Source organism: Procambarus clarkii, chromosome 81, assembly GCF_040958095.1.
Source record: "Procambarus clarkii isolate CNS0578487 chromosome 81, FALCON_Pclarkii_2.0, whole genome shotgun sequence".
Lineage (NCBI taxonomy): Eukaryota > Metazoa > Arthropoda > Malacostraca > Decapoda > Cambaridae > Procambarus > Procambarus clarkii.
Window position 1 is genome coordinate 12,163,053 of NC_091230.1, and position 27,755 is coordinate 12,190,807.

The following is a 27,755-nucleotide window of genomic DNA, read 5'->3' on the forward strand; positions in this document are numbered from 1 at the left end:
GCTAAGTAACTGGGGTAAGCGATGCGGAAGGATACAATGCTCTGTCTGGAGTAGACCAGACAAGGGAGAGATCAGTGTGGACTCCAGAGCAACTGGGATAAGAGGTCAACCATCTTACCTCTCCCCAAGACCAGCCCAACATCTTTAGCTGGTAAAACATAGAGGTATAGTTGCTATTGTTATGTAGAAGACTAGTCAAGTCATTGCCATTCAGGTCAAGTAGGGAGTGTTAAAGTGACAGGGAGTGAACATATTTAGATTTTGTTTTAGTTTTTCTTTTAATAAATTAATTAGGTAATAAATTGCATTTTTATTATTTCCATGTGTTTTATGTGTATACTTGTCCTGGTCACGTGGTCCACACGAGGCAGAGTTGGATTGGGCGCCGATTCTAACATCGAATCATTCCCGTGTAATTAATTTCACACTCTTAAGTTTCCACGGTCATCGGTTATAGTGGGGATCAAGCCCCAAGGTTGATTAATTAGCGTGATCGATCCAGACCTCGATCATTGCTCGGTGTTGCTGGTCTGGTGGTGGCAGCGTAGAGGCGACTCTAGGGTTTTGCTCAAAGCCTAGGTCACGTCATACTGGGTGTAGAATCCTAAGTCGGTCAATCGTCTTAGGACCACGTGGCGTGGAGTTGGCTTTGGTAAAAGTTTTGGAGTCCCTTGGTAGAGAATAAAAAAAAAGAATACGGGTAGAGGGAAAAGAAGGAAAGAGAAGTAGAGAGAGGAACCCTAACCCGTGTTACAACATAATGAGGTGCAGGAGTGAGAAGTCTTCATGTGAGAGAATGGATTACCAGCGAGCTTATAAATGAGTGGTAGTGAGTGCACTCATTTATGGTAGTGAGCTATCAGAAAATAGCACGGTGGCCGCAGTAGCAAATTTGATAAGGAAACTTCACCCATAATAATAGGTAGAAATCCTAAGGAGGTAAAACCAACTTATAGAGTGGCGGAGCACTGGCAGGAGTTTGTGGTCAGTCAGCTACGACCCTTCAACCGTCTGTGTGTACAGAGGCCTCCACCTGTGACGTCACGAGGCACCACGTGACCCAAGGAAGACTTGTGATTCATGGTGCCTCCCTGAGCCTACTCTCTGATTGGCTCTTTCAAAGAAAAGTAGGGACAGTGAGGAAGCGGGAGGCTAGCACTTTCGCGCACCCTGCGCGCCACCCCTCAACTGTGCGATATGGGACCCAGGGTGTCATGGGAGCGCGCATAAATTCTGAAAAGTGTATACTCTCTTCAACTTTGTCACCTTAATTCTCGTCCTACGAGATTAAATTTCGTATCATTGTGTTCGCAATAGAATTCTCTACAGCACTAAATGCATATAAACTCCAAAAGCCCGGCTAATTACCCGCAGCAAACAGAGAAAGTGCGAACGAGTTTCCCAGCAGCGCGCAAACGCGATAAATTGTTTTCACTATTTTCACTCTGGTCACCTCAATTTTCGTCCTAGGTCTTTCATTTTGGTCTCAATGGGTTCGCAATAGAATTCTCTAGAGGAACATTAGCATATAAAATAAAAAACCTGGTCACGCTCCAACCGTCGACGAGTTGAAGACAGGCCACGCGTTAGCCGCAAGTGAGTGCTCAGACGCCTTCCAGCTACACTCCCAATTCCCGCCTTTTTCAAGCCTTTCTTTCTTCTTTCGCAATTTTCTTCCTGGAAGGGCCTTGTTCATGATCACTATCCATCGTGGAGTAAGCGTAGATAGTTTCTAAAGCCGCAGTAAGAAATATAGCCACGGAAAATAGCCGAAATGTTCGCACGTTTGAGATGCGAGGGGAGGCAACATTGGTCACAACAGTGGAGCGAAAACAATGGGCCCACGGCGTGTGCTAAGCCGCCTGAGGGCCACGAGGCTCAACAAAGAAAATGGAAAGACATCGGCGCGCATTTTAAAATCAGTCCCCAAAAAATCGGATAAAAACCTGATTTTTGGCGATTATTTAAAGTGGATGACGCAATTCTGCGTCATCCCCGGCATTACCGACAGTAAACGAATGGCGCAATGCTGCGTCATGCCCGGGCGAAAGTGCTAGGCTGCCCAGGACACCGGACAGGCATTCTGTCTTGTGTCGCGACACCTGTGAGACGTGGTTCTTTACTTACGGCCACAACTAGAGAGTTGTCACGTCTAAACGCGACACTAAACTCATCTCGCTATCTTTGTTCTGACAATGCGAGTCATTCTACAGAATCTGGGTTTTGGGATGATAGGAATTACTATATTACGAGTGAAAATAGAGATATTGTACAAACGTGTGATCTCAGCAGAGTGATACAGACTGCAGTGTTAAGATCCGTGATCGTCGTCAGCATCTGAAGCGATCCGTCAACATATTGCTATGATAGCTGACTAGATGGGAATAAGCAAAGGTTTCCCAGAGATCTATGATTCCTTCGGAATACATTAGGTAAATTACAGTTATCTTTGTGGACATAAAAATTTCCCCCCAAACCGTGCCTCCGAGCGTGGTGTTCACCTCACTTTTAGAGCGAGCAAATTTCATCCATACGGGAGGGACGCTACCCACTCGCCTCACCAGTGTCACCCAGTGTTCTGCGCCGTGGTGCTCGATTTGAATAACCGACATCGTCGCTTGTCCATCAGCTGTTCATCCTCCACGTTGTCACGCAAGTCCGCCACGAGCAAAAATTGCTGAGTTGGACCTTCAATCAACTGCAGAATTAATCACTGTATGTATGAGGGGAGATTGAATGGGAAGGCCGGTCTATTAATGTGATTACTCATAAAATTATCTCTGTGTTGTTTGTGCTGAGTTCCTAGTGTTGACTTTACATCAACTTTTCGACTTGACGTTGTCCATTAGCACCTGTACAGTGAGGGAAGCGTTGTCGAGGAACTCACGTGAAAAGGACGATTTCAGTGTCTGTGGGATTACTGTGATTCATTCTCTAGTGGTGAATATGTTACACATATTTACACATTTATTCAGGTTGCACTATTCTATTGAAGTTGAGGTGCGGTTCAATATATACTGACACTGTGTAAAATTCCATATGTATTCCTGTATCTCTATTCAGGGGAAAATCAGTCTGAGTAAAGGGTTGTCTTTGTGATACCCTGGGATAAGTATTGGGTATTATTTCCTAACTGTGTGACTAACATTTATTTTGTGAGTCTGTGTTGTGGTGTGTTATTGTGCTTGTGAGTTGTTATTAAGAAGTGTGATTGCAGGGTAAAGTGTTACTGTGTTTTCTGAGTTGTCTGCGTGACAAGAATTTATTTGATCTCATATTATTTAAATTGAAGGATCAGTGAGTGTTTCATCACTGAGATTAGCTGTCCGTTGAGGCAGTGTAATTAACGAAGTTAGAACAGTGTTGACTGATTCTTGTTTGGCAAGCTATCGTGTGTGATAGCGTAGTGTTAACGTAATTCGTCTTCAATAATTATCTGTCCGCATGACAGTAATTTATATAATGACTTACTGATTGTTTTATTGAGTAACACAATAATTACTGTAGAGAATTATTGTTTTATTGATTGTCTGTAGTGACAGAGTAATTAATGTAAATTACTTTTGATTGTTTGAATGACATCTAACAGGAATTAACATAATTAATTAATTATTTTGTTTATATTGAATTTATTGAAGTCAATTGTTTTGGCCTGTGATAGAACGATTAAATAATTGTTTTGATTGCCGTCCTTAGAGACATGTGTTAACGTAATTTAGTTCTTTACCGAAGACTAGCTCTCAGTGACTAGCCTGGCGGTGTTTGTTGTTTATTAATTGTTTTGCAGCAATTGTTTTGATTGCATTTCTTGAGTACAAGTGAGCACCCACTTGTTCAGTCTAGTTCATTGTATCAGCCCAAAGCGGCAAGGACAGGAATCTGTCCTATATTTAGCTGTTGGAATTTGTGTCACTGACGGACAATTAATGTAAGGTTAAACTGTATGTGCTTTGGATTAGTATTAGGTTTTTGTTAATAAATTGTTTTGTTGCCAAGAAAAGTGTCTTTTTGTCAATACCTTTCAACAATATTGATGCCCATGTTTCAAGCCCCATCAAATTTCTTTTCTCTTGCTTTTAACAAGGGCCTGCTTCTGGATTCGAACCTGATTTATAGACATTACCACTGAATACAAATTCGGTGTGAGGACCCATTAGTTACCTCTTTTGATTGTCACAAGCAATAGAGGAGCTATATGACCTAGTGGATAGCAGATTCAAGCAGTTGGACTCCGACGGCTGCTCTCGCCTGTTATTCCAGTCATTTGAAGTATAATCTTCACATCTGGCACTTATGTATTGGCTCTGTGCAGTCCTCGTGACTGGGTTCACTTAACAGTGTTAAATAATAGGAAATCTCACATCTGGCGCCCAACGTGGAGCTATGCAACTTGAGTTTGAGCTCCATGAGCAAACACTTGAGTAAAGTAGACATTGTTGCAGTGTTTGAGTGGGAATCAGTACTGTTGAAGGTTGTGGTTGTTCACTGTTGTCATCAGTTAGGTACACACACACACACACACACACACACACACACACACACACACACACACACACACACACACACACACACACACACACACAATATGTCTGAAACTCTGAAGGTCAGGTACTTGGAAATTTATGTTGCTTTCCAAGGCTGCGTGCTAGTGGACTATGACAGCCTCATTGAAGAAGAATGTCAAGTGGAGGTGTGTAGGTACCAAGCTAGAGTGCAACACATGTTGCAAGGGAGCACTCAGGAGTTGCCTGGATTGCATGATGCAAGCTTTTACACTGTGGACGAAGTCAGTGGAAGCAAACATGGGAAGGAAGATTTCCCAGTGGATGACAACGTTGTTGTCAGAGTGTCAGACGGTGTGACAGCTAGTACACCCTGGATTCAGGATGAGGAGTCGAGACCTCAGTCCAGGATTCAAGTTGAGCCTCTTAGCGAAGGGAGTATTTCATCTGTAGACAGACAGATGCCGGAACTGCTCTCCAGGATGGGGAGTGGACAACCCCAGGAGGGAATTCCCTATTGCAGAGCTGAGAGATCAAGCTGAGGGTCTGGATCTCCAGGATGACAAGAAAGCCAGCTATATAGCTGACATATGGAATTTTTAGCAGAGCAGGTTAAGCAGAGAAAGGATTGCTGTGTTGCACGCGCAAGCAGGTAACACTGCTCAGGCGCCACCACTTAGCCCAGCCATTCAGACAGGGCAAGGGTTAAGATGCCACGCATGGAACCAGTTGATGAAAAGGTCGACTCGATGGATGCATACATCCGACACTTTGAACGAATGGCTTCCGATGCACAATAGAAGAAAACATTCTGGGCAGGAGCTCTTGCGACTTTCGTGAATGGACGTGCTCTAGAGATTTACCATGCATTAGGACACCAGCAGCATTGTGAAGTTGACGCCCTAAAGATCGCCTTAAAGAAGGGATTTAGCATTTCAGCTGATGGAATGATGTAATCAGAATTACAGTGTATCTGCAGTTCAGGCAAACGGTGTTGAACTACTTTACCCTCCACCCGAGTGCTTGGGGGTCACTTGTAACAAAACTTGGCCTGGGTTCATGATTTCCAGACTTGCTGTGATTTCAGGAGAAGTCCGGTGTTAAAACTTTTAATAAGTCAGTGATGGTACAGTGGTAAAGTATGTAGCTGGCAATGTCTTGGTCCTGGGGTTCGTGTCGCCTCACAGCCCCAGTGGGGATGTCTCAATAATAATAATAATAATATTATTATTATTATTACTATTTTTATTATTATTGTTAATATAATTATTATTGTTAGTAGTAGTAGCAGTAGTGGTAGTAATAGTAGTAGTAACAGTAGTAGTAGTAGTAGTACTAGCTGAAGTACTAGCTGTAGTAGTAGTAGAAGTAAAAGTAGTGGTAATAGTAGTAGTAGTAGTAGTAGTAGTAGTAGTAGTTGTTGAAATAATAGTAATAGAAGTGGTAAATTTTTTTATTTATATAATAAATATATGTTATTATTAATTATTATTTATATATTATAATCAAAATAATATTCAAGACTTATTTCATGTAAGGTTAATTTCTTACAGTTTTAGAATAACACATTTAATGTAACCCTAAATAGATCTTTCAAGACCATAAACAGTGATAAATGGGTCTTACCGTGAGGAAGATGGTGACGGGTGTCCAGGTTGTCACAGATGGTGAGGCCGGCCTCTGTGTGGGACCTGTAGGGTGAAGCACAGGGTGAATGTGTACACACTGTGTGGGACCTGTAGGGTGAAGCACAGGGTGAATGTGTACACACTGTGTGGGACCCGTAGGGTGACACACAGGGTGAATGTGTACACACTGTGTGGGACCTGTAGGGTGAAGCACAGAGTGAATGTGTACACACTGTGTGGGACCTGTAGGGTGAAGCACAAGGTGAATGTGTACACACTGTGTGGGACCTGTAGGGTGAATGTGTACACACTGTGTGGGACCCGTAGGGTGACACACGGGGTAAATGTGTACACACTGTGTGGGACCTGTAGGGTGAGAAAAAGGGTGAATGTGTACACACTGTGTGGGACCCGTAGGGTGACACATAGGGAAAATGTGTACACACTGTGTGGGACCTGTAGGGTGAGAAAAAGGGTGAATGTGTACACACTGTGTGGGACCTGTAGGGTGAGTCACAGGGTGAATGTGTACACACTGTGTGGGACCTGTAGGGTGAGGCACAGGGTGAATGTGTACACACTGTGTGGGACCTGTAGGGTGACACACAGGGTGAATGTGTACACATTGTCCACAGTTGTTCAGTGCTGATGCATCCTGTTTTATGTGGCAATATTTCTTTCACTGTGTTTACCTTATGATATTAGTTTATTAACCACCTGTGTAACCCCCAGCCTACGTGTGTAACCCCCAGCCTACGTGTGTAACACCCAGCCTGCGTGTGTAACACCCAGCCTACCTGTGTAACACCCAGCCTGCGCGTGTAACACCCAGCCTACGTGTGTAACACCCAGCCTACCTGTGTAACACCCAGCCTACGTGTGTAACACCCAGCCTACGTGTGTAACACCCAGCCTACCTGTATAGCCCCCAGCCTACCTGTGTAACACCCAGCCTACCTGTGTAACACCCAGCCTACCTGTGTAACACCCAGCCTGCGTGTGTAACACCCAGCCAACCTGTGTAACACCCAGCCTACCTGTGTAACACCCAGCCTACCTGTGTAACACCCAGCCTGCGTGTGTAACACCCAGCCTACCTGTGTAACGCCCAGCCTACCTGTGTAACACCCAGCCTACCTGTATAACACCCAGCCTACCTGTGTAACGCCCAGCCTACCTGTGTAACACCCAGCCTACCTGTGTAACGCCCAGCCTACCTGTATAACACCGAGCCTACCTGTGTAACGCCCAGCCTACCTGTGTAACGCCCAGCCTACCTGTGTAACGCCCAGCCTACCTGTGTAACACCCAGCCTACCTGTATAACACCCAGCCTACCTGTGTAACGCCCAGCCTACCTGTGTAACGCCCAGCCTACCTGTGTAACACCCAGCCTACCTGTGTAACACCCAGCCTACCTGTGTAACGCCCAGCCTACCTGTGTAACACCCAGCCTACCTGTGTAACGCCCAGCCTACCTGTATAACACCCAGCCTACCTGTGTAACGCCCAGCCTACCTGTGTAACGCCCAGCCTACCTGTGTAACGCCCAGCCTACCTGTGTAACACCCAGCCTACCTGTATAACACCCAGCCTACCTGTGTAACGCCCAGCCTACCTGTGTAACACCCAGCCTACCTGTGTAACACCCAGCCTACCTGTGTAACACCCAGCCTACCTGTGTAACACCCAGCCTACCTGTGTAACGCCCAGCCTACCTGTGTAACACCCAGCCTACCTGTATAAAACGCAGCCTACCTGTGTAACACCCAGCCTACCTGTGTAACACCCACCCAACCTGTGTAACACCCAGCCTACCTGTGTAACACCCAGCCTACCTGTGTAACACCCAGCCTACCTGTGTAACATCCAGCCTACCTGTGTAACACCCAGCCTACCTGTGTAACGCCCAGCCTACCTGTGTAACACCCAGCCTACCTGTGTAACACCCAGCCTACCTGTGTAACACCCAGCCTACCTGTGCAACACCCAGCCAACCTGTGCAACACCCAGCCTACCTGTGTAACGCCCAGCCTACCTGTGCAACACCCAGCCTACCTGTGTAACGCCCAGCCTACCTGTGCAACACCCAGCCAACCTGTGTAACACCCAGCCTACCTGTGTAACACCCAGCCTACCTGTGCAACACCCAGCCTACCTGTGTAACACCCAGCCTACCAGTGCAACACCCAGCCTACCAGTGCAACACCCAGCCTACCTGTGTAACACCCAGCCTACCTGTGTAACACCCAGCCTACCTGTGTAACACCCAGCCTACCTGTGTAACACCCAGCCTACCTGTGTAACACCCAGCCTACCTGTGTAACACCCAGCCTACCTGTGCAACACCCAGCCTACCTGTGTAACACCCAGCCTACCAGTGCAACACCCAGCCTACCAGTGCAACACCCAGCCTACCTGTGTAACACCCAGCCTACCTGTGTAACACCCAGCCTACCTGTGTAACGCCCAGCCTACCTGTGTAACACCCAGCCTACCAGTGCAACACCCAGCCTACCTGTGTAACGCCCAGCCTACCTGTGTAACACCCAGCCTACCTGTGTAACACCCAGCCTACCTGTGTAACACCCAGCCTACCTGTATAACACCCAGCCTACCTGTATAACACCCAGCCTACCTGTGCAACACCCAGCCTACCAGTGTAACGCCCAGCCTTCCTGAGTAACACCCAGCCTACCTGTTTACCCCCGCACCACCAGCGTTTTCGTGTAGGCCCCAACCTACGTCCACAAGACCAAGACTACCTACTTGCGTAGGCCCCAACCTACGTCCACAAGACCAAGACTACCTACTTGCGTAGGCCCCAACCTACGTCCACAAGACCCAGCCTACCTACTTGTGTAGGCCCCAACCTACGTCCACAAGACCCAGCCTACCTACTTGTGTAGGCCCCAACCTACGTCCACAAGACCCAGCCTACCTTCTTGTGTAGGCCCCAACCTACGTCCACAAGACCCAGCCTACCTACTTGTGTAGGCCCCAACCTACGTCCACAAGACCCAGCCTACCTACTTTTGTAGGCCCCAACCTACGTCCACAAGACCCAGCCTACCTACTTGTGTAGGCCCCAACCAACGTCCACAAGACCCAACCTACCTACTTGTGTAGGCCCCAACCTACGTCCACAAGACCCAGCCTACCTACTTGTGTAGGCCCCAACCTACGTCCACAAGACCCAGCCTACCTACTTGTGTAGGCCCCAACCTACGTCCACAAGACCCAGCCTACCTACTTGTGTAGGCCCCAACCTACGTCCACAAGACCCAGCCTACCTACTTGTGTAGGCCCCAACCTACGTCCACAAGACCCAGCCTACCTACTTGTGTAGGCCCCAACCTACGTCCACAAGACCCAGCCTACCTACTTGTGTAGGCCCCAACCTACGTCCACAAGACCCAGCCTACCTACTTGTGTAGGCCCCAACCAACGTCCACAAGACCCAGCCTACCTACTTGTGTTGGCCCCAACCAACGTCCACAAGACCCAGCCTACCTACTTGTGTAGGCCCCAACCTACGTCCACAAGACCCAACCTACCTACTTGTGTAGGCCCCAACCTACGTCCACAAGACCCAGCCTACCTACTTGTGTAGGCCCCAACCTACGTACACATGACCCAGCCTACCTACTTGTGTAGGCCCCAACCTACGTACACAAGACCCAGCCTACCTACCTGTGGCGCCACAGGAAGAAAGCAGCCAGCTCCAGAAGCAGTTCAATGGCGAGTACCAGGGCCAGGTAGACGGCAGCACAGGTGGTGGTGTTGACTGTGTAGCGGTGAGGGGGAGACACCACCATCTCCCGGTGGGGACCTGTGTCACCACGAGGTCACTGTGTTATTACTCTTAAGGCATAAGTTCATCATATAAATATATAAATAAATACATATATATATATATATATATATATATATATATATATTAGTATATTTTGGTAGCAGTCTTTCCTGTAGACATATATTATTAAATATGACCGAAAAAGTAAGATTAATAATTCTAACACGAATTTTCTCAATGTTTCTTATATTTTTCTTCACTGATGATGGTAACCGAAAAATCAATTCTCCAAAATTCATTGTTATTTCTAGTCTGACGCGACACTTGAGTGCATTTCGTAAAACTTATTACATTTTCAAAGACTTTAGTTTACAAACACACAACTTATAACTGAACAGAGCTTAAACATCTTCTATTTTATACCTACGTTTGGGTGAGGTGATATGTTACAACAGTTTTGGATGAGGTGAAAACAAACTTTCAACACAAGACAGAACACGAAACAATGGGTATAATATTTTGTAAGTTAAAAGGAAGAATGGAAGTAATTACAAAGGGCCTATTGGCCCATATTTCTTGATGCTTCTATATTGGTGCGGAGTCTTGAAGTGGGTAGAATATAGTTGTGCATTAATTGGCTGTTGATTGCTGGTGTCGACTTCTTAATGTGTAGTGCCTCGCAGATATCTAGCCGCCTGCTATCGCTGTATCTATCGATGATTTCCGTGTTTTTTGTTAAGACTTCTCTGGGGATGGTCTGGTTGTGGGAAGAGATTATATGTTCCTTAATGGAGCCCTGTTGCTTATGCATCGTTAATCGCCTGGAAAGAGATGTTGTTGTCTTGCCTATATACTGAATTCTTTGAGGCTTACAGTCCCCAAGTGGGCATTTGAAGGCATAGACGACATTGGTCTCTTTTAAAGCGTTCTGCTTTGTGTCTGGAGAGTTTCTCATGAGTAGGTTGGCCGTTTTCTTGGTTTTATAGTAGATCGTCAATTGTATCTTCTGATTTTTTGTCTGTAGAGATAACGTTTCTATTAACAATATCTTTCAGGACCCTTTCCTCCATTTTATGAGCTGTGGAAAAGAAGTTCCTGTAAAATAGTCTAATAGGGGGTACAGGTGTTGTGTTAGTTGTCTCTTCAGAGGTTGCATGGAGATTCACCTTCCTTCTTATGATCTCTTCAACGAAACCATTGGAGAAGCCGTTGCTGACTAGGACCTGCCTTACCCTACATAGTTCTTCATCGACTTGCTTCCATCCTGAGCTGTGGCTGAGAGCACGGTCGACATAAGCGTTAACGACACTCCTCTTGTACCTGTCTGGGCAGTCACTGTTGGCATTGAGGCACATTCCTATGTGTGTTTCCTTAGTGTAGACTGCAGTGTGGAAACCTCCGCTCCTTTCCATGACTATTACATCTAGAAAGGGCAGCTTCCCATCCATCTCCATCTCGTAAGTGAAACACAACACAGAATTCCGCTCAAATGCCTCCTTCAGCTCCTGCAGATGTCTGACATGAGGTACCTGTGTAAAAATGTCGTCAACATACCTGCAGTATATGGCCGGTTTCAAGTTCATGTCGACTAAGACCTTTTGTTCGATGGTACCCATGTAGAAGTTTGCAAACAGGACACCTAGGGGAGAACCCATGGCGACCCCATCTACTTGCTTATACATGTGCCCATCTTGGCTCAAGAAGGATGCCTCTTTAGAACACGCTTGGAGTAGTTTCCTTAGAATGTTTTCTGGTATGTCAAGAGGAGTACAGGCCGGATCACGATACACTCTGTCCGCTATCATCCCGATTGTTTCATCCACAGGTACGTTGGTAAACAGTGATTCTACGTCCAACGAGGCTCTTATCCCTGTTGCCCGTGTTCCCCGCAGTAAGTCAACAAATTCCTTTGGAGACTTCAGGCTGAAGGTGCAAGGGACATAAGGAGTCAGCAAGCCATTGAGTCGCTTCGCCAGTCTGTACGTGGGTGTGGGTATCTGGCTAATGATTGGCCGAAGTGGGTTTCCAGGCTTATGTGTCTTGACATTTCCATACGCGTATCCAGGCTTATATTCCCCAATAATCTTTGGCAGGTGTAGTCCGGATTTCTTGGCGTTCACAGTTTCGATCAATTTGTTGACCTTTGCCTTCAATTCGGCTGTAGTGTCCTTCGTTACCCTTTGGAATTTAGTTTGGTCAGAGAGAATGAGGTTCATTTTCGCCAGATATTCGTCTTTTTTAATTTAAGAATGACATATATTCGCGACTTGTCACCTTTTCTGACGACTATCTCCTTGTTCTCACAAAGGCTCTTAGCTGCCGCTTTGAGCTCGGGGGACAGTATGGTGCTTCTGTAATTGCTTCGATTCTTTCCTCCTTCCGCAATAAGTTCTGCTTGTAAGGTGTCTTTGGTGGTGACCTTCTTCTGTGTCTCGAAGTCAAATATGTCGTCCAACAGGATCTCCAACTCCACTTTCTGGGCCATCTCACTCGGTCTGGACATAATGTGACAGTTTATACCTAGATTTAGGAGGGTGACTTGGTCCTGTGTGAGGTTGATTCTTGCAAGGTTCAGGAAGCTGTCTCTTGGTCGTGGAATTGCCATAGGTCCTCCATATAACGTTGTTAGTTTCTTGATTATCCTGGTTTCGGTGCTGAGGTGATGTCGATCTGTGAGGATGTTATTGGGGAATATAAGGCTGGATACGCGTATGGAAATGTCAAGACCCATAAGCCTGGAAACCCACTTCGGCCAATCATTAGCCAAATACCCACACCCACGTACAGACTGGCGAAGCGACTCAATGGCTTGCTGACTCCTTATGTCCCTTGCACCTTCAGCCTGAAGTCTCCAAAGGAATTTGTTGACTTACTGCGGGGAACACGCGCCACAGGGATAAGAGCCTCGTTGGACGTAGAATCACTGTTTACCAACGTACCTGTGAATGAAACAATCGGGATGATAGCGGACAGAGTGTATCGTGATCCGGCCTGTACTCCTCTTGACATACCAGAAAACATTCTAAGGAAACTATTCCAAGCTTGTACTAAAGAGGCACCCTTCTTGAGCCCGGATGGGCACACGTATAAGCAAGTAGATGGGGTCACCATGGGTTCTCCCCTAGGTGTCCTGTTTGCGAACTTCTACATGGGTACCATCGAACAAAAGGTCTTAGTCGACATGAACTTGAAACCGGCCATATACTGCAGGTATGTTGACGACATTTTTACACAGGTACCTCATGTCAGACATCTGCAGGAGCTGAAGGAGGCATTTGAGCGGAATTCTGTGTTGCGTTTCACTTACGAGCTGGAGAAGAATGGGAAACTGCCCTTTCTAGATGTAACAGTCATGGAAAGGAGCGGAGGTTTCCACACTGCAGTCTACACTAAGGAAACACACATAGGAATGTGCCTCAATGCCAACAGTGACTGCCCAGACAGGTACAAGAGGAGTGTCGTTAACGCTTATGTCGACCGTGCTCTCAGCCACAGCTCAGGATGGAAGCAAGTCGATGAAGAACTCTGTAGGGTACGGCAGGTCCTAGTCAACAACGGCTTCTCCAATGGTTTCGTTGAAGACATCATAAGAAGGAAGGTGAAACGCCATGCAACCTCTGTAGAGACAACTAACACAACACCTGTACCCACTATTAGACTATTTTACAGGAACTTCTTTTCCACAGCTCATAAAATGGAGGAAAGGGTCCTGAAAGATATTGTTAATAGAAACGTTATCCCTACAGACAAAAATCAGAAGATACAATTGACGATCTACTATAAAACCTAAAAAACGGCCAACCTACTCATGAGAAACTCTCCAGACACAAAGCAGAACGCTTTAAAAGAGACCAATGTCGCCTATGCCTTCAAATGCCCACTTGGGGACTGTAAGTCTCAAAGAATTCAGGATATAGGCAAGACAACAACATCTCTTTCCAGGCGATTAACGATGCATAAGCAACAGGGCTCCATTAAGGAACATATAATCTCTTCCCACAACCAGACCATCACCAGAGAAGTCTTAACAAAAAACACGGAAGTCATCGATAGATACAGCGATAGCAGGCGGCTAGATATCTGCGAGGCACTACACATTAAGACACCAGCAATCAACAGCCAATTAATGCACAACTATATTCTACCCACTTCAAGACTCCGCACCAATATAGCAGCATCAAGAAATATGGGCCAATAGGCCCTTTGCAATTACTTCCATTCTTCCCTTTAACTTACAAAATATTGTACCCATTGTTTCGTGTTCTGTCTTGTGTTGAAAGTTTGTTTTCACCTCATCCAAAACTGTTGTAACATATCACCTCACCCAAATGTAGGTATAAAATAGAAGATGTTTAAGTTCTGTTCAGTTATAAGTTGTGTGTGTGTAAACTAAAGTCTTTGAAAATGTAATAAGTTTTACGAAACGCGCTCAAGTGTCACGTCAGACTAGAAATAAAAATGAATTTTGGAGAATTGATTTTTCAGTTACCATCAACAGTGAAGAAAAATATAAGAAACATTGAGAAAATTCGTGTTAGAATTATTAATCTTACTTTTTCGGTCATATTTAATAATATATATATATATATATATATATATATATATATATATATATATATATATATATATATATATATATATATATATATATATATATATATATATATATATATATTTTTTTTTTTCCTAGAAGGGGTACCACCTCTGGTGCAAGTGTAGGGACCCATAGCCTCGGAGAAGAAAATAAAGAGTACTCAGAGAAGACCTTGTGGATCCTCACTGAACACTTTGATATTTTCTTCTACCACCCCTATTCTTTTGTTAAGTGTGTATATTTATCTAACTTTATTTGAAAATGTCATTACACAAAAAAAGTTACAATATTGATTACATGCAGGGTACAAGGCTGCTTGTCACAAGTTGAAAAGCTCCTCCAGCTCCTCAGATGGCGGGCAGGAACCGTGGATGCAGTGAGCATTTCCTCTCTGGATGGCCACACTAAGGCGCTGAAAAAGAAAACTGGCAGCTCTAGGGTCTCTAGTTGTTTCGATTAGCTTAGACCCAAACTCCTTCAAAAAGCTAGCAGCACTTTTACCCCAGGCACCAAGTGTCTCTGAGGCGATGGGGACAAAATTGTAGTGGTGCTCAAGGTCTCTGTATTTGCGTGACTTGGCCGCTTCCCGGTGATTGGCAGCTCCTCCTGCTTGTGTAGCACTGAAGTCAACATAGGTATTGGCTAAAGTTGAAACGCAAGTGTAGTCCCACACCAACTGTCTACCATTCTTCCAGGGGTTCACCGTGATTCCGTCTGGGCGACCGACAGGCTCATCAGAGTTGCGGGACATTAGGTAACGGGGCTCTCTCTCTGCTGGACAACCGGCTGTGGTAAGGCTTCTCTTAATAATGTCATTAACCTCGCCGTGTCTTGCATGCCATCCTCCCGTCCTTTGGCAAAGAAGGCCATGCCGTCCATATCTGTCGGCCTCTGCCTCGCCGCAAATACACCTGTATTCGGTGTGGATTGGGGCAGCGAGGCGGAGAGCCACGGCAATTCGGAGGGCCTGCGGTGTGAGACGGGTGCCGGTTGCTGACATTGGGGTTGCTAATAGGAAATCACCTGCATGGGGAGCTGCTACAGCTCTAAGTCGGGCAGTGTCATGTGGTGTTGTCGCAGCTTCTAGTAAAGTTGCAGCTTCTTGGTCGGCAATGGGGCGATCCCAGCTGGATTGCTTATGGGCTTCAGAAGGCGGTGGTTGGGGTGCTGGTCCTGCGAGAGAGACCCATTTGGTTGTGCAGTCTGTGAAGCTGGGATCATGCACCCCTGCCTGTTGAACTAGGTGCTCAGGTAGGATTTCCTTCACCAAGTTGTCAGACCCCACTGAAGAGGACAGGAACGCTGGTACAGCAATTTGTGTTGCTGTGCGCACGCCAAGGCCCCCGAGTCTGACAGGAAGGGAGGCCTGTTTCCACTGTGAGTCGCTGAGGGAAAGATTGAGGGCTTTTTCTAGTGTTGATTTCAGCAAGCTGTCATACTCTTCTAATTTAATATTGTTGAAAGATGGCGAACATCTTAGAAAGTAGGTCAGCCTGGGGAGGGACAAGCATCTGGTGATGAGGTAAAGTGCATCATGAGCATCGATGTCTTCAATCCTCTCGTTCATCCTCTTCAGGTCAGTGATCTTCTTACCGAGGACCCCGTCGATGGCATTCCTTCCAAGAGGAGCACCTAGGAGTGTGCTGTCCTCAGGGTTGGTTGTATGAATGTCAGGCAAAACAACCTTTATTTGCTCTATTATGTGCTGGTTGGTGGAGGTTATTTCGCACTTGGAAGGGTTCAGGGTGAGGCCTAGGCTTGCTCCTTGCTCCTGGATTATTCTTATGTCGTCCAAGAGTGAGGCTGGGGAGCCGGCTAGAGTACCATCATCCAGAAACCAAATGTTGAGCTCACTGGACAGGTTATCGGTGACTTCCTTGATAACTAGGCAGAACAGAAAAGGAGCAAGGGGGTCACCTTGTTGGACACCTTCTTGTGATTCAATTTCATGTTCCCCAAAAAGCAGAGTTAGATTCTTGCTGTAGCATGAGTTTACAAACGGGTAGAGGGAAGGAAAAAGGCGATGAACTGCACTGAGTACTGCATCCCTTCTAACCAGATTGAAAGCATTTTTGAAGTCCAGCTTTATCAGGGCTTTTTTATTCGTAATGTTGGCAATGTAGGCTCTAGCTGCATGAGCCGCTGCCTCACACCCTTGGGGAATGCCAAACCCAAGCTGTTTTGGCTTCAGCATGTCGGCTGCTGCCTGACTAACTGCTCTAGCAGCAGCCTTAGCGACGAGACGCCGGAGTGAATTGCCCACAGCTATCGGTCTGATTCCTCCATCTTTTTTCCTCAGGGCACAGAGGGTAGCGCCAAAAAAAAGAGGCCGTATGGTCTCTGGTATGTTGCCAGCTAGACATGTGTTGGCGAATCTAGTTAGTTCCACCAGGAGGCTCCGTGCAATGTCTCCCAGTGCAGGGTTGAGCATTTGTTTGATGTGGTTGGGTCGTAGTCCTGTGAACCCACCTGCTGATCCTGGTGGGAAGGATAAAGCTGCTTTGTGCACCATGGATTCGAGCACACACAGGGGTTCTGCTCTGGTGACACCGACTAGGGGGACACTGTCGTCACGAGGAGCTCTGGGTGGGTGTTTTTCCCTCAGGGCTTGTGCTGTATTGGCATCCCTGGTGGCAACTGTGTCTTCACTGGTGATGACTCTGATCGCCCCTATTGTGTTGCCTTCTTCTATTTTCTTGCTGACTGTTGCTCTGATTTTGGATGCCTCGGTTCTGCTGTTGATACCTTTCCTGCGGTGGGTGTTTTTGGCACGGGTGGGGAGGGGTGCCTGGTTGTCCTCTCTAGGAAAACTATTTATAGCCATAATGACCGACGAAGCTAGTGATTTGTCTCTCCTTGCAGGGACAGCTAGGCATATGTTTCCAAACAGGAGAAGGTTGTGCCATGCTTGGATAGTTCCGGGGGAGTCATTGACCTTTTTCAAGAGGCTGGATAGTTTGGCTGCTGCCTGGGGCCGGGCAGCTTTGGGGATGTGCTGCAAGGTTCCAACCGATGTTGCTTTGATGGCTTCTAGTAGGTTCTCAGTCGAAATGAAGCTGTTGGAGGTGTTTTCCCTGACTGCTGGAGTGGGGCCTTGATTGATACTTGATACTTGATTTGGGAGGGCGCCACATACCCGGACAATCGGTTCCGTTGTGAGCATGCTTGCGCACATCTCCGTTACGCTTGAGTCTCCACACCTTGTCACACACTTGGCATGTGCCATACCTGTCGTCGATTGATGGCTCCTCTTGGCTGAGAGAAGCCTGGCTGTCAGTCGTGACCTGCGACATCGGCGGGCGCTGGGCGGGCGCTGGGCGGGCGTTGGGCGGGCGCTGGGCGGGCGTTGGGCGGGCGCTGGGCGGGCGCTGGGTGGCCGCTGGGTGGGCGCTGGGCGGGCTCAGGGTGGGCGCTGGGCGGAAGTAGCGTGAGGGGGTGGACACAGGGAGGTAGCGGTCGCGGTTGGGGGTGGGGCAGGGGGAGAGGGTGACTCTTGGGTTGGGTGACGGTACACACTAGCGGGTATGGGGAGTGGGGGGGGGGGGGGGGTCAGAGGGATGACACTAACACGTTTGTATAATCTCGTGATATATCACTGCACAATATAAATTGGTTCACTGTGGACTCGATGCACTTAAAACACGATACCAGTTTCCCGAGAGCCGAGGTATCTATTTTTCAGGGATATTTTCATAAACACTTACACACTGGTCACCCCCCCCCCCCCTCGACTGACCGCACAACAACACCCCATCCCCCCACCCCCCACCCCCGCCACCATAACGGAGGGAGCCCCTCAGGGCGCCCTTGTTGGCCCTCACTGCAGTTCAAACGATTCCACACTGCCAATCCACTTGTTTGATTGTTTTTGCTTGCGATAGTTCACCCTGGACACTTCCCGCCGCTCTCACACCTTCCCAGGATGTTCACACTGCACACTGTTGAGTCTCGGCCCCGTGAGGTCAGGATGTCACAAGATAATGGCACATGGCTGGCAGAACCTCCTCCCAGCGTCCTGTAGAGGTGACCCACGTGTTACAACAATAGTACAGTAATTCACCTGGAACTGTCGTCGTAGGGAGAGGAAGGGCTGGTAGGGTAGGTGGAGCAAGTCTAGGCTCCTCAGGAAGGGTAGGACAGAGGGAATCAATGCCTCTTAGGGGTCCTATGGGCACATATCCTAAGTGCCAGTGGTGCCGGGCAGGCGTCGTCCGCGTTGGGTCACATGCAGTTCAAATCTGGCCCACTCGGCCTGCGCGGGCTGCCGCGCGGGTAGGCCGTGCGCCGTCGTCGTCCACCAATCAGAGCACAGCCCTGCCTATACTGTAAAATGTCTCCTTGGCGGGCACTTTGAATGTGGTTCCCTCTACACTCCTCCCGTCCCTATAGAACAACGGGTATGTTGGAGGGAAAACGTTTCACTATATACAACATGTCTTTTTTGTAAAAAAGTCTATTTTCATGAATGGGTCCTATTACAATTATTACCCGTATTATCTTTGCACTATACACGAACTGTTTCAACATTGCATACACTACACTATTCCCTTTCCTTTTTTCTTTTTTTTTTCTTTTTTTTTTTCTTTTTCTGCTCTTATGGCTCACACCGAGGACATGCATACTCTGGTTTTGACCGTACACTCGCCAGAGTCACTCCCACGCAGACCCCATGGAACCACTCTGCGCACATATCGCATTGCACCATAAACTTTCCATCGTATGGTTGCCGACACACACAGTAAAGGTCCTTATATGGCCCTCCCACTGGGTCCTGAACCTGTGACATATGATGTTTAAACTTCTCAATCCAGCCCGGGCATGTACGGTCCTTGCACTTCTTTAGTTTATCATGATTTGCTGTGATGTTGTCATTCTGGAGCTTGACCCTAAACAAACAAGATGAGAACTTGTGGATGATGACGCCTGGGCCCTTCCACTGCGGTGATAGCTTCCGGCACTGCCCCTTCACCTGTGCCGTGTCTAGCAGGTAAACCAGGTCCCCTTTCTCATAGACCTGTAGCCGTGCCCGTAGGTCATAATCTCTCTTCATTCGTTCCTGGTTCGTGGATAGAGACTTCCGTGCCAGTCCATGCGCCTTCTCAATTTCCTTCTGCAAATTTGCTAGGTAAGGTACTGCATCTGATTGAAGTTGCACCTCCCGGGGGTACATTAAATCTATTGGCTGGTTGGTTTCCCAACCGAGCATTAACTTATTGGGCGTGAACCCCGTCTGTCGGTTCACACTAGACCTGATGGCCCCTGCTATGTGTTGGATATAGGTGTCCCAGCTGTCATGTTGGGAACTGGCATAACACCGCAATGCATCCATGATGGTTCTGTTATACCTTTCCACCTGCCCATTCGCCGACGGCCTGTAGGCGGTAGTACGGGCCTTGTGGATGTGCATCAATTCGCAGAGCTTCGTAAACAAGTCACTTTCAAAATTCCTGCCCTGATCGGTGAAGATTTCAAACGGATACCCGAACCTGGTGAAGAACCCATCGAGTGCTGCTCGGGCGGTGTTCTCTGCCGTCTGGGACGGTAGTGGCACACACTCAATCCATTTAGTGAACTGATCTACCATTACCAGGAGATATTCGTTGCCTTTCGGAGTCTTAGGCAATGGTCCCAGAATGTCCAAGTGTACCCTTTCCATTGGTGCACCCGCCTGGTACTTAAGCAGCTCATGCCTGCTGGTCTTGGATGCTTTTTTGTTCATACTACAGTGGTGGCATGATGCCACGTAATTTGCGACATCCGTTGATAGCCCGTACCAGAAGTACCTTGCTTTGACCCGCTCCATTGTGCGATTCCGGCCCTGGTGGCCCATATCAGGTATATCATGGCACAGATTCAGTACCTCCTGCCTCAGGCTGCTGGGTACATACAAAAGCTTCTGGGCGGCTCCCCCCTGATCTACTTTGTGCCACCACCAAAGCCCATTTTCCATGAGAAGTGCTTCTTTGTTTAACCAGTAGTATTTTGTTGCAGGGCTGGCCCCGAACAGGTCCCCTTCTGTTGGCTGACGGCCTCCCACCCATTCTCTTACCATTCTCATGTCCGGGTCTCTCTCCGTCCGCTCCTGTAACTCGAGTAAATGCAACCCTAGCCTGTCCGCCGTTGTTCTGGTGATGATCCTAATGTCTACTACTTCTGGGGCCACTGCGTCTTTTTCCTTATAAAGCGTCTCGGCAGGCTTTCTTCGGCCATCTTCACCAGGGTCCCATGGGAAGACAGCCAAGTTGGAATCCTCCGACCACCAGTCTTGAATAGGGGCTATAGTGCTCACGCGTCTAATCGTCCCCCGGATCTGAACGTTACATGCACATCTGAACGACCCCGTAGCCAGTGGGACGACGTCATCTACCGTCTCCTGGAAGGTCGCCCAGTTCTGATGTGCCCTGCGACAGTATGAGCATCCTCCACACGGCAGGTCCTGCACTGGCACGTCCTGGCGAAAGTGGGTACATGCCTGTTGAGTGCCTCCCTCCCTGGATAAAGAGTCTGCATTGTTGTGTTTTTTACCTGCTCTATGCTGGATTTTTAGATCAAATTGGCTCAGCTCCTCCAGCCAACGTGCTAGTTGGCCCTGGGGGTTCTTAAACCTAACCAGCCAGACCAGGCTGCCATGGTCAGCGCGTATGGTAAAAGGCAGCCCCAAGAGATAGTGCCGGAACAGCCTGGTAAACCTGACTACTGCCAATAGCTCTTTCCTCGTGGTGCAATACCTTCTCTGCTCTGGGGTCAATGCGAAACTGGCATAAGCAATTACCTTTTCTTTCTTCTCTTGAACCTGTAGCAGCTCCGCTCCTATCGCCCAGTCGGAGGCATCGGTGTCCAGGATGAAGGGGTCATGTCCATTAGGTAATCCCAGCACCGGAGCTGTAGTTAAGGCCATTTTGATAGCTGCAAAAGCCTCTTGATGCTTGTCTCCCCATTCGAATCTGTTTCCGCCGGTCAGTGCGTATAGGGGTGCGGCTAACTCTGCAAATCCCTTTATGAAGGTCCGATGGTAGTTGGCCAGTCCCAGAAATCTTTCCACGTCTTTGGATGATCCCGGCTTCTGCCATTTCACCACTGTGTCTATCGCCTCTTTTCCCAGTTCTAGTCCTGCCCTGCTGACCATCCTGCCTAAGAACTCAACCCGTTTCTTAAAGAGGGCGCATTTTTGTGGTTTCAGGCGTAAACCATAGGTTCTGAATCTCGCAAATACCTGTGCTAGGTTGGAGAGGTGGCTTTGGAATGAATCGCCCAGCACCAGGATGTCATCCAAGAATGCTAGCACAGTTTCCCAATTTAGCTCCCGCAACACCAAGTTCATAACCCTGGCGTAGGTAGCCGGGGCATTACAAAGACCAAAGGCCATTTTCTTAAATTCAAACAGTCCGTATTTCGTTATGAATGCCGTCTTCTTCCGATCTTCTTCTGCTATGTTGATCTGATAATATGCCGAGTTGGCATCTAGCTTGCTAAACCATTCGTTTCCCGCCAAGGTGTCCAGGCACTCATCGACTAGAGGGAGTGGGTACACATCCTTTATGGTGCGAGAGTTCAACCCTCGATAGTCTACACACCACCGAACTGACGCATCCCTTTTCCTTACCAGAACTGGTGCCGATGCCCACTCAGATACTGACGGTTGGATGATGCCCGCATCGAGCATGCGCTGAAGGTGTCCTTTCTCCTCCTGTGCGAAGCATGCGGGTGTTCGTCGTATTTTTTGCTTCACAGGTCTTGCATTACCCGTGTCGATGCGGTGAGATACCTCCTTGAATGATCCCAGGTCAAATTCACTTGCGGCAAAGATGTCCTGGAAGTTCCATAACAGGTGGGTCAGTTGGCTTGCCTGCTCTGCTGACAGCGTTTCCTCGACGTCCTGTACCATGGTCATCATATGGGGAGGTAATTTGACTTGAGTTTCACTTCGTACCCTCCCCACTGCCCTTGCTGCTACCGCTGGGCCCGGCCCCGGTAAAATTTCCCATACTGCCTCTGCATTGGCCACATGCATCCGCCTCTTTAATGTGATATTCTGCCCTGTTGCGTTGAGTACACATACCTTCAGGAATTCTCCCTCCTGATGGAGTGTGCGAACCACTGGCACCTGCCCATCCTCCAGGGGCTCCACTATACACTGGGGCATACTTTTGTCCATTTCACATTTGACCCTGGCCACTGAATGTGGTGGGATAACAGTGTATTGGGACACTGCTACCTTAGCGATGCACGGAGCTAGGTTAGGGTCAGGCTCCTCTTTCGTCTCTAGCTTCATAGGAATCACCTGTCCCTGTAATATCATTTGAGACTTGTCTAGGGCTATACTAACACCGTATCTTTTCATGAAATCGAGCCCTAGCAACATGTCGTCTGCAATAGGCGCCACATACACTCCCACAGTGTATTCCCGTCCCGCAACCAGCAAGGAGATGGGGCCCACAAGTGTTCCCGTAAGGTGCATTTGTTTCCCCGCCGTGCTTAAGGTTATGTGTTGTATCACCTGGGGTGGTGGGTTCAACCGTTGATGGATCTCCTGGGAGATAATGGTGACCTCGGCCGCTGTATCCACAATCGCCTTGACCTCCACGTCCCCGATCTGGACTGGGATCCAAAACATAGAGCCGGATCTGAGCTGTCTGATGGTTATGTGATCTCTTCCCCCGTCCTGCTCTTCCGTGCCCGACGTCCCTTGGCCCGCCCCTATCGTGCTCTCCCTTTCTAGGCCTGTTGTACATTGGGTCGGAGTTAGGCCGACTGGACCGACCCATCCGTGTTTAAAGACTCTTTCTCGTCCTCAAATGAAACGCGCAGCTTGTTGCCCAGGGGGTCCCTGAGCCGGCGGCTTCCCTCCCCATCACTTCCCGGTTCCAGACATTCCCGAGCCACGTGACCCTCTTTCCTACATCTGAAACACTGCAGCGATCGCCTGGGAGATGGGGAACGACGAATATTCGGCGATATGATGGCCATTGTGAGACGCCTCAAACTCTCACACACCTGATCCAATTTCCCGCTGAGTTCTGAGACACCTGCTACCAAGACGTCCAATTTCGCCTCCGTGTCCATGGAAGATGAAGGACCCGAGCCTGCACTCGACGGGTGGTGAGTACCGGTTCCACGGCCTGCGGGACTGGTAGCCGGCGAGGCACCTGGTGTCGAGCGCCGAGAAGCGTCCTTACTCCTGGGTGGTTGCTCATACCGGGAGTACCTGCCCACTGCATTCACTCTTACTGCTGGCCCCTGGGACCCGCGGCGGTGGGAGTCGTGCCTGCTTGAACTTGCGGAGCCGTGGATTGCTACGGCATTGTGCTGGAAGGTTTGGGCCCGGTCGATGGCCTCTTCCATTGACGAATTTCTTGCATTGGCAATGTATTCTGCCAGAGTCTTGTCCTGTAATCCCTGGCCGAATCTCATTACTGCGATTTGTTCCACTTCCCATCGTGGCACATGTTTGTAGGCCCGATGAGCCAAGTGGTGGGCCCTATCTGCCCAATCAGCAATATCTTCTTCTGGTTCCTGCTGGGCCTGGTTAAACTTCATCATAGCTACATCCAGAACTTCCCTATCGCCAAATCGCTTGATCATCTTATGCATCATGCGAATATAATCGATCGACGGTTCTCTGTCCAGTAAGCGATTGTAAAAATCACTTGCCTTACCCTTGAGGCACCATCCTAACTGTGTCAATGACGTAGGCCCGCTCCAGTCCTTTTCCGAGGCATAAGACGTGAAGCGGCGGTAGAAGGTGGCCCAATCTGACTTCCCGTCATAGTCCAACGCCCGAGGTGGTGTGCGGAAGGTCTCTTTCTGTTGGCGATAACCTGTCCGCCTGCTGCGGGATAGAGAGGCATCCGAATCGGAAGTCAGAGAGCTGTGTGACGAGTGTCGAGCTGTCCGTCTCCTTGATCGAGCCGATCGATGGTAGGAGGGGCTCCCCTGCCGAGTACCTTGCTGGCCACTAGCCCTGGAGTAAGCTGGTGACTGAGGTCGACGTCCACGTTGGCTGCTGCTGGTGGCACCCCTAGAGGAGTGGCGGGTTCCCGTTTCGCTGGACGAGGACGATGAACGACTTCCTGCCCCCTGACCTAAGGGCCCGGGGCCCTGTTGGGACGGGTCCGCCTCAAACGATATAGCAGCCATCAACTCGGGTTTGGCCCGAGGGCGGTTGATATCATAAATGTTGTCCTCCGTGATCACATGGTGACGCCGAAACTTGATAATGCGAGCGGCCAATTTATCTCCTACACCCGGTAGCAGCTGCAGCTCAGCAGCCGAAGCAGAGTTTATCTTGATTAGAGCCATTGTGCCGGTGTCGAAAGTTAAAGCTCCGATATCGTGCCACACCTGGTAATAAGCCTTAGATCTGGGGCCAGGCACCTCACATGTATACCACCCCAAACAGAAAAACAAAACAAAAAAAACACAGACACCAATAGCCACACTTAAGGTTCCAATGTTCAGAGATAGAGATAAATGTTCCACAAGGAAAAATAAGCACTGCACAGTCAATAATGTAAATGATGGGGCCAGGTGGGTTTCAAGCAACATAAAACACTGCACACTTAATTGGTACCTAAATCACTGGAGGCTTAGACAAAAACTGGGCACTTACTGCACTTGCAAAGCTGGAAAATCTGATATGGCAGGCACTTTGAGGAACTTTGACAAGCAATGTGCCTGATTTTCATAAGCACTAGGCTGAGGGTTCTCAAAAACACTTTTTTCAGGTGAACGTGTGGAACTGTGTGCAGGGCGGATCACCATCCACCTTAAATCTGGTATGAACACAAACTCACTGGCTCACTTAATGTATCTCTTCCCCTTGAGCCGTTACTTCTGTAGAAAGCCTAGAACAGGTTACGTCTAGTTAACAGTAGAAATGAGAAAATAACAGACCTGTAGCAAGCACCCTGCAGAACTGGGACCAGCGTCGCTGTAGTAAACACACTGGAGACGGATGCGCTCGGGAACGACAGCCTGAAATCCTCCGCGAGCGGATTCGTAAACAATACAGGTCGGGTATGCTCATGAACGGTGGCCCGTATGCCGTGTGAATGGCGGTACTAGTCTCCCCTTCTTCAAAGAACTTGGGGACCGCGGGAATCGGTGCTTGGGGGACAAGACAATAAAATGCAACAAATCCGGGGAAATAATCCGTATAAAACACTGATAACTGGAACTTATGGAGAATCTTGGGGGATTGCACGAGATGTGGAATAAAACATATGCACAAAAAAAACAGGGGTCGAAATATCTTGGGCACCGCTATTGAACAACAAACCGAAGAACATCTATGGTGCAACCAAAGCCAGTAATTCGAGACTGGAACCGTTGAACACTATCTAAGACGTCTTGACTGAAGTCGGCAGAACGATGATGCAGATATCTTGGCGAGGTCCTCTTGATCACCGCGTGGGAACGTTTACTCACTGCGCCAATGTAGAGGTGACCCACGTGTTACAACAATAGTACAGTAATTCACCTGGAACTGTCGTCGTAGGGAGAGGAAGGGCTGGTAGGGTAGGTGGAGCAAGTCTAGGCTCCTCAGGAAGGGTAGGACAGAGGGAATCAATGCCTCTTAGGGGTCCTATGGGCACATATCCTAAGTGCCAGTGGTGCCGGGCAGGCGTCGTCCGCGTTGGGTCACATGCAGTTCAAATCTGGCCCACTCGGCCTGCGCGGGCTGCCGCGCGGGTAGGCCGTGCGCCGTCGTCGTCCACCAATCAGAGCACAGCCCTGCCTATACTGTAAAATGTCTCCTTGGCGGGCACTTTGAATGTGGTTCCCTCTACAGTCCGTTCCCTGTCCGCCCCCAGGAGGATCATAAATATATATATATATATATATATATATATTTATATATATATATATATATATATATATATATATATATATATATATATATATATATATATATATATATATATATATATATATATATATATATATATGCGAACAAGCCAGAATGGTCCCCTGGACAATATGCAACTGAAAACTCACACCCCAGAAGTGACTCGAACCCATACTCCCAGAAGCAACGCAACTGGTATGTACAAGACGCCTTAATCCACTTGACCATCACGACCGGACAAAATGAGGTGATAGCCGAGGCTATTTGAACCACCCCACCGCCGGCACTCGGATAGTTATCTTGGGCATAGCATTTTACCAAATCACCTCATTCTTAGGGGCACACGTGAGGAACACAAATGCGAACACACAAATGCAAAAATTTTCGAGTCACTTATGGGTGTGAGTTTTCAGTTATATATATATATATATATATATATATATATATATATATATATATATATATATATATATATATATATATATATATATATATATATATATGTGTGTGTGTGTATGTGTGTGTGTGTATATCACGAAAATAAACAAGTGATTAATAATGTGACAGTGTCAGACCACGGAGGAAAATTTGAAACAGGAATTTCCTTAAGTAATTTCGTATATTAATATATCTTCAGAAGTGTGACTTCTGAAGATGTATTAATATACGAAAGTACTAAAGGAAATTCCTGTTTCAATTTTCCTCCGTGGTCTGACACTGTCATATATATATATATATATATATATATATATATATATATATATATATATATATATATATATATATATATATATATATATATATATATATATATATGTCGTACCTAGTAGCCAGAACGCACTTTTCAGCCTACTATGCAAGGCCCGATTTGCCATATATATATATATATATATATATATATATATATATATATATATATATATATATATATATATATATATATATATATATATATATATATATATGCGGAAAATCCACAGAGAAATATGAAATGAGGTGAACGTTTCGGCTTTGTTAAAGCCTTTGTCAACACCAGACTCTGGTGTTGACAAAGGCTTTAACAAAGCCGAAACGTTCACCTCATTTCATATTTCTCTGTGGATTTTCCGCATAAAATGATCAGTGTTTTGTGATCGTCAATTGCATATATATATATATATATATATATATATATATATATATATATATATATATATATATATATATATATATATATATATATATATATTAGTATATTTTGGTAGCAGTCTTTCCTGTAGACATATATTATTAAATATGACCGAAAAAGTAAGATTAATAATTCTAACACGAATTTTCTCAATCTTTCGTAAATTTAAAACATACTCCTCTTAACAGTAAGAGAAGTGAACGACCACACCGTCACCCCC

General features: G+C 47.3%; 1 protein-coding gene across 1 annotated transcript in view; it reads right to left on the reverse strand.

Annotated features, from left to right (window-relative positions):
- LOC123773039 (tyrosine-protein kinase receptor Tie-1-like) overlaps positions 1–27,755 on the reverse strand; it is a 212,412-nt gene that overhangs the window by 16,605 nt on the left and 168,052 nt on the right. Inside the window, exons 18-19 of the mRNA XM_069315149.1 lie at positions 9,823–9,961; positions 6,129–6,193 (exon numbers count right to left, since the gene is read on the reverse strand). Of these exons, the coding sequence (XP_069171250.1) occupies positions 6,129–6,193; positions 9,823–9,961 (204 nt within the window). The remainder of the gene's footprint in view (positions 1–6,128; positions 6,194–9,822; positions 9,962–27,755) is intronic.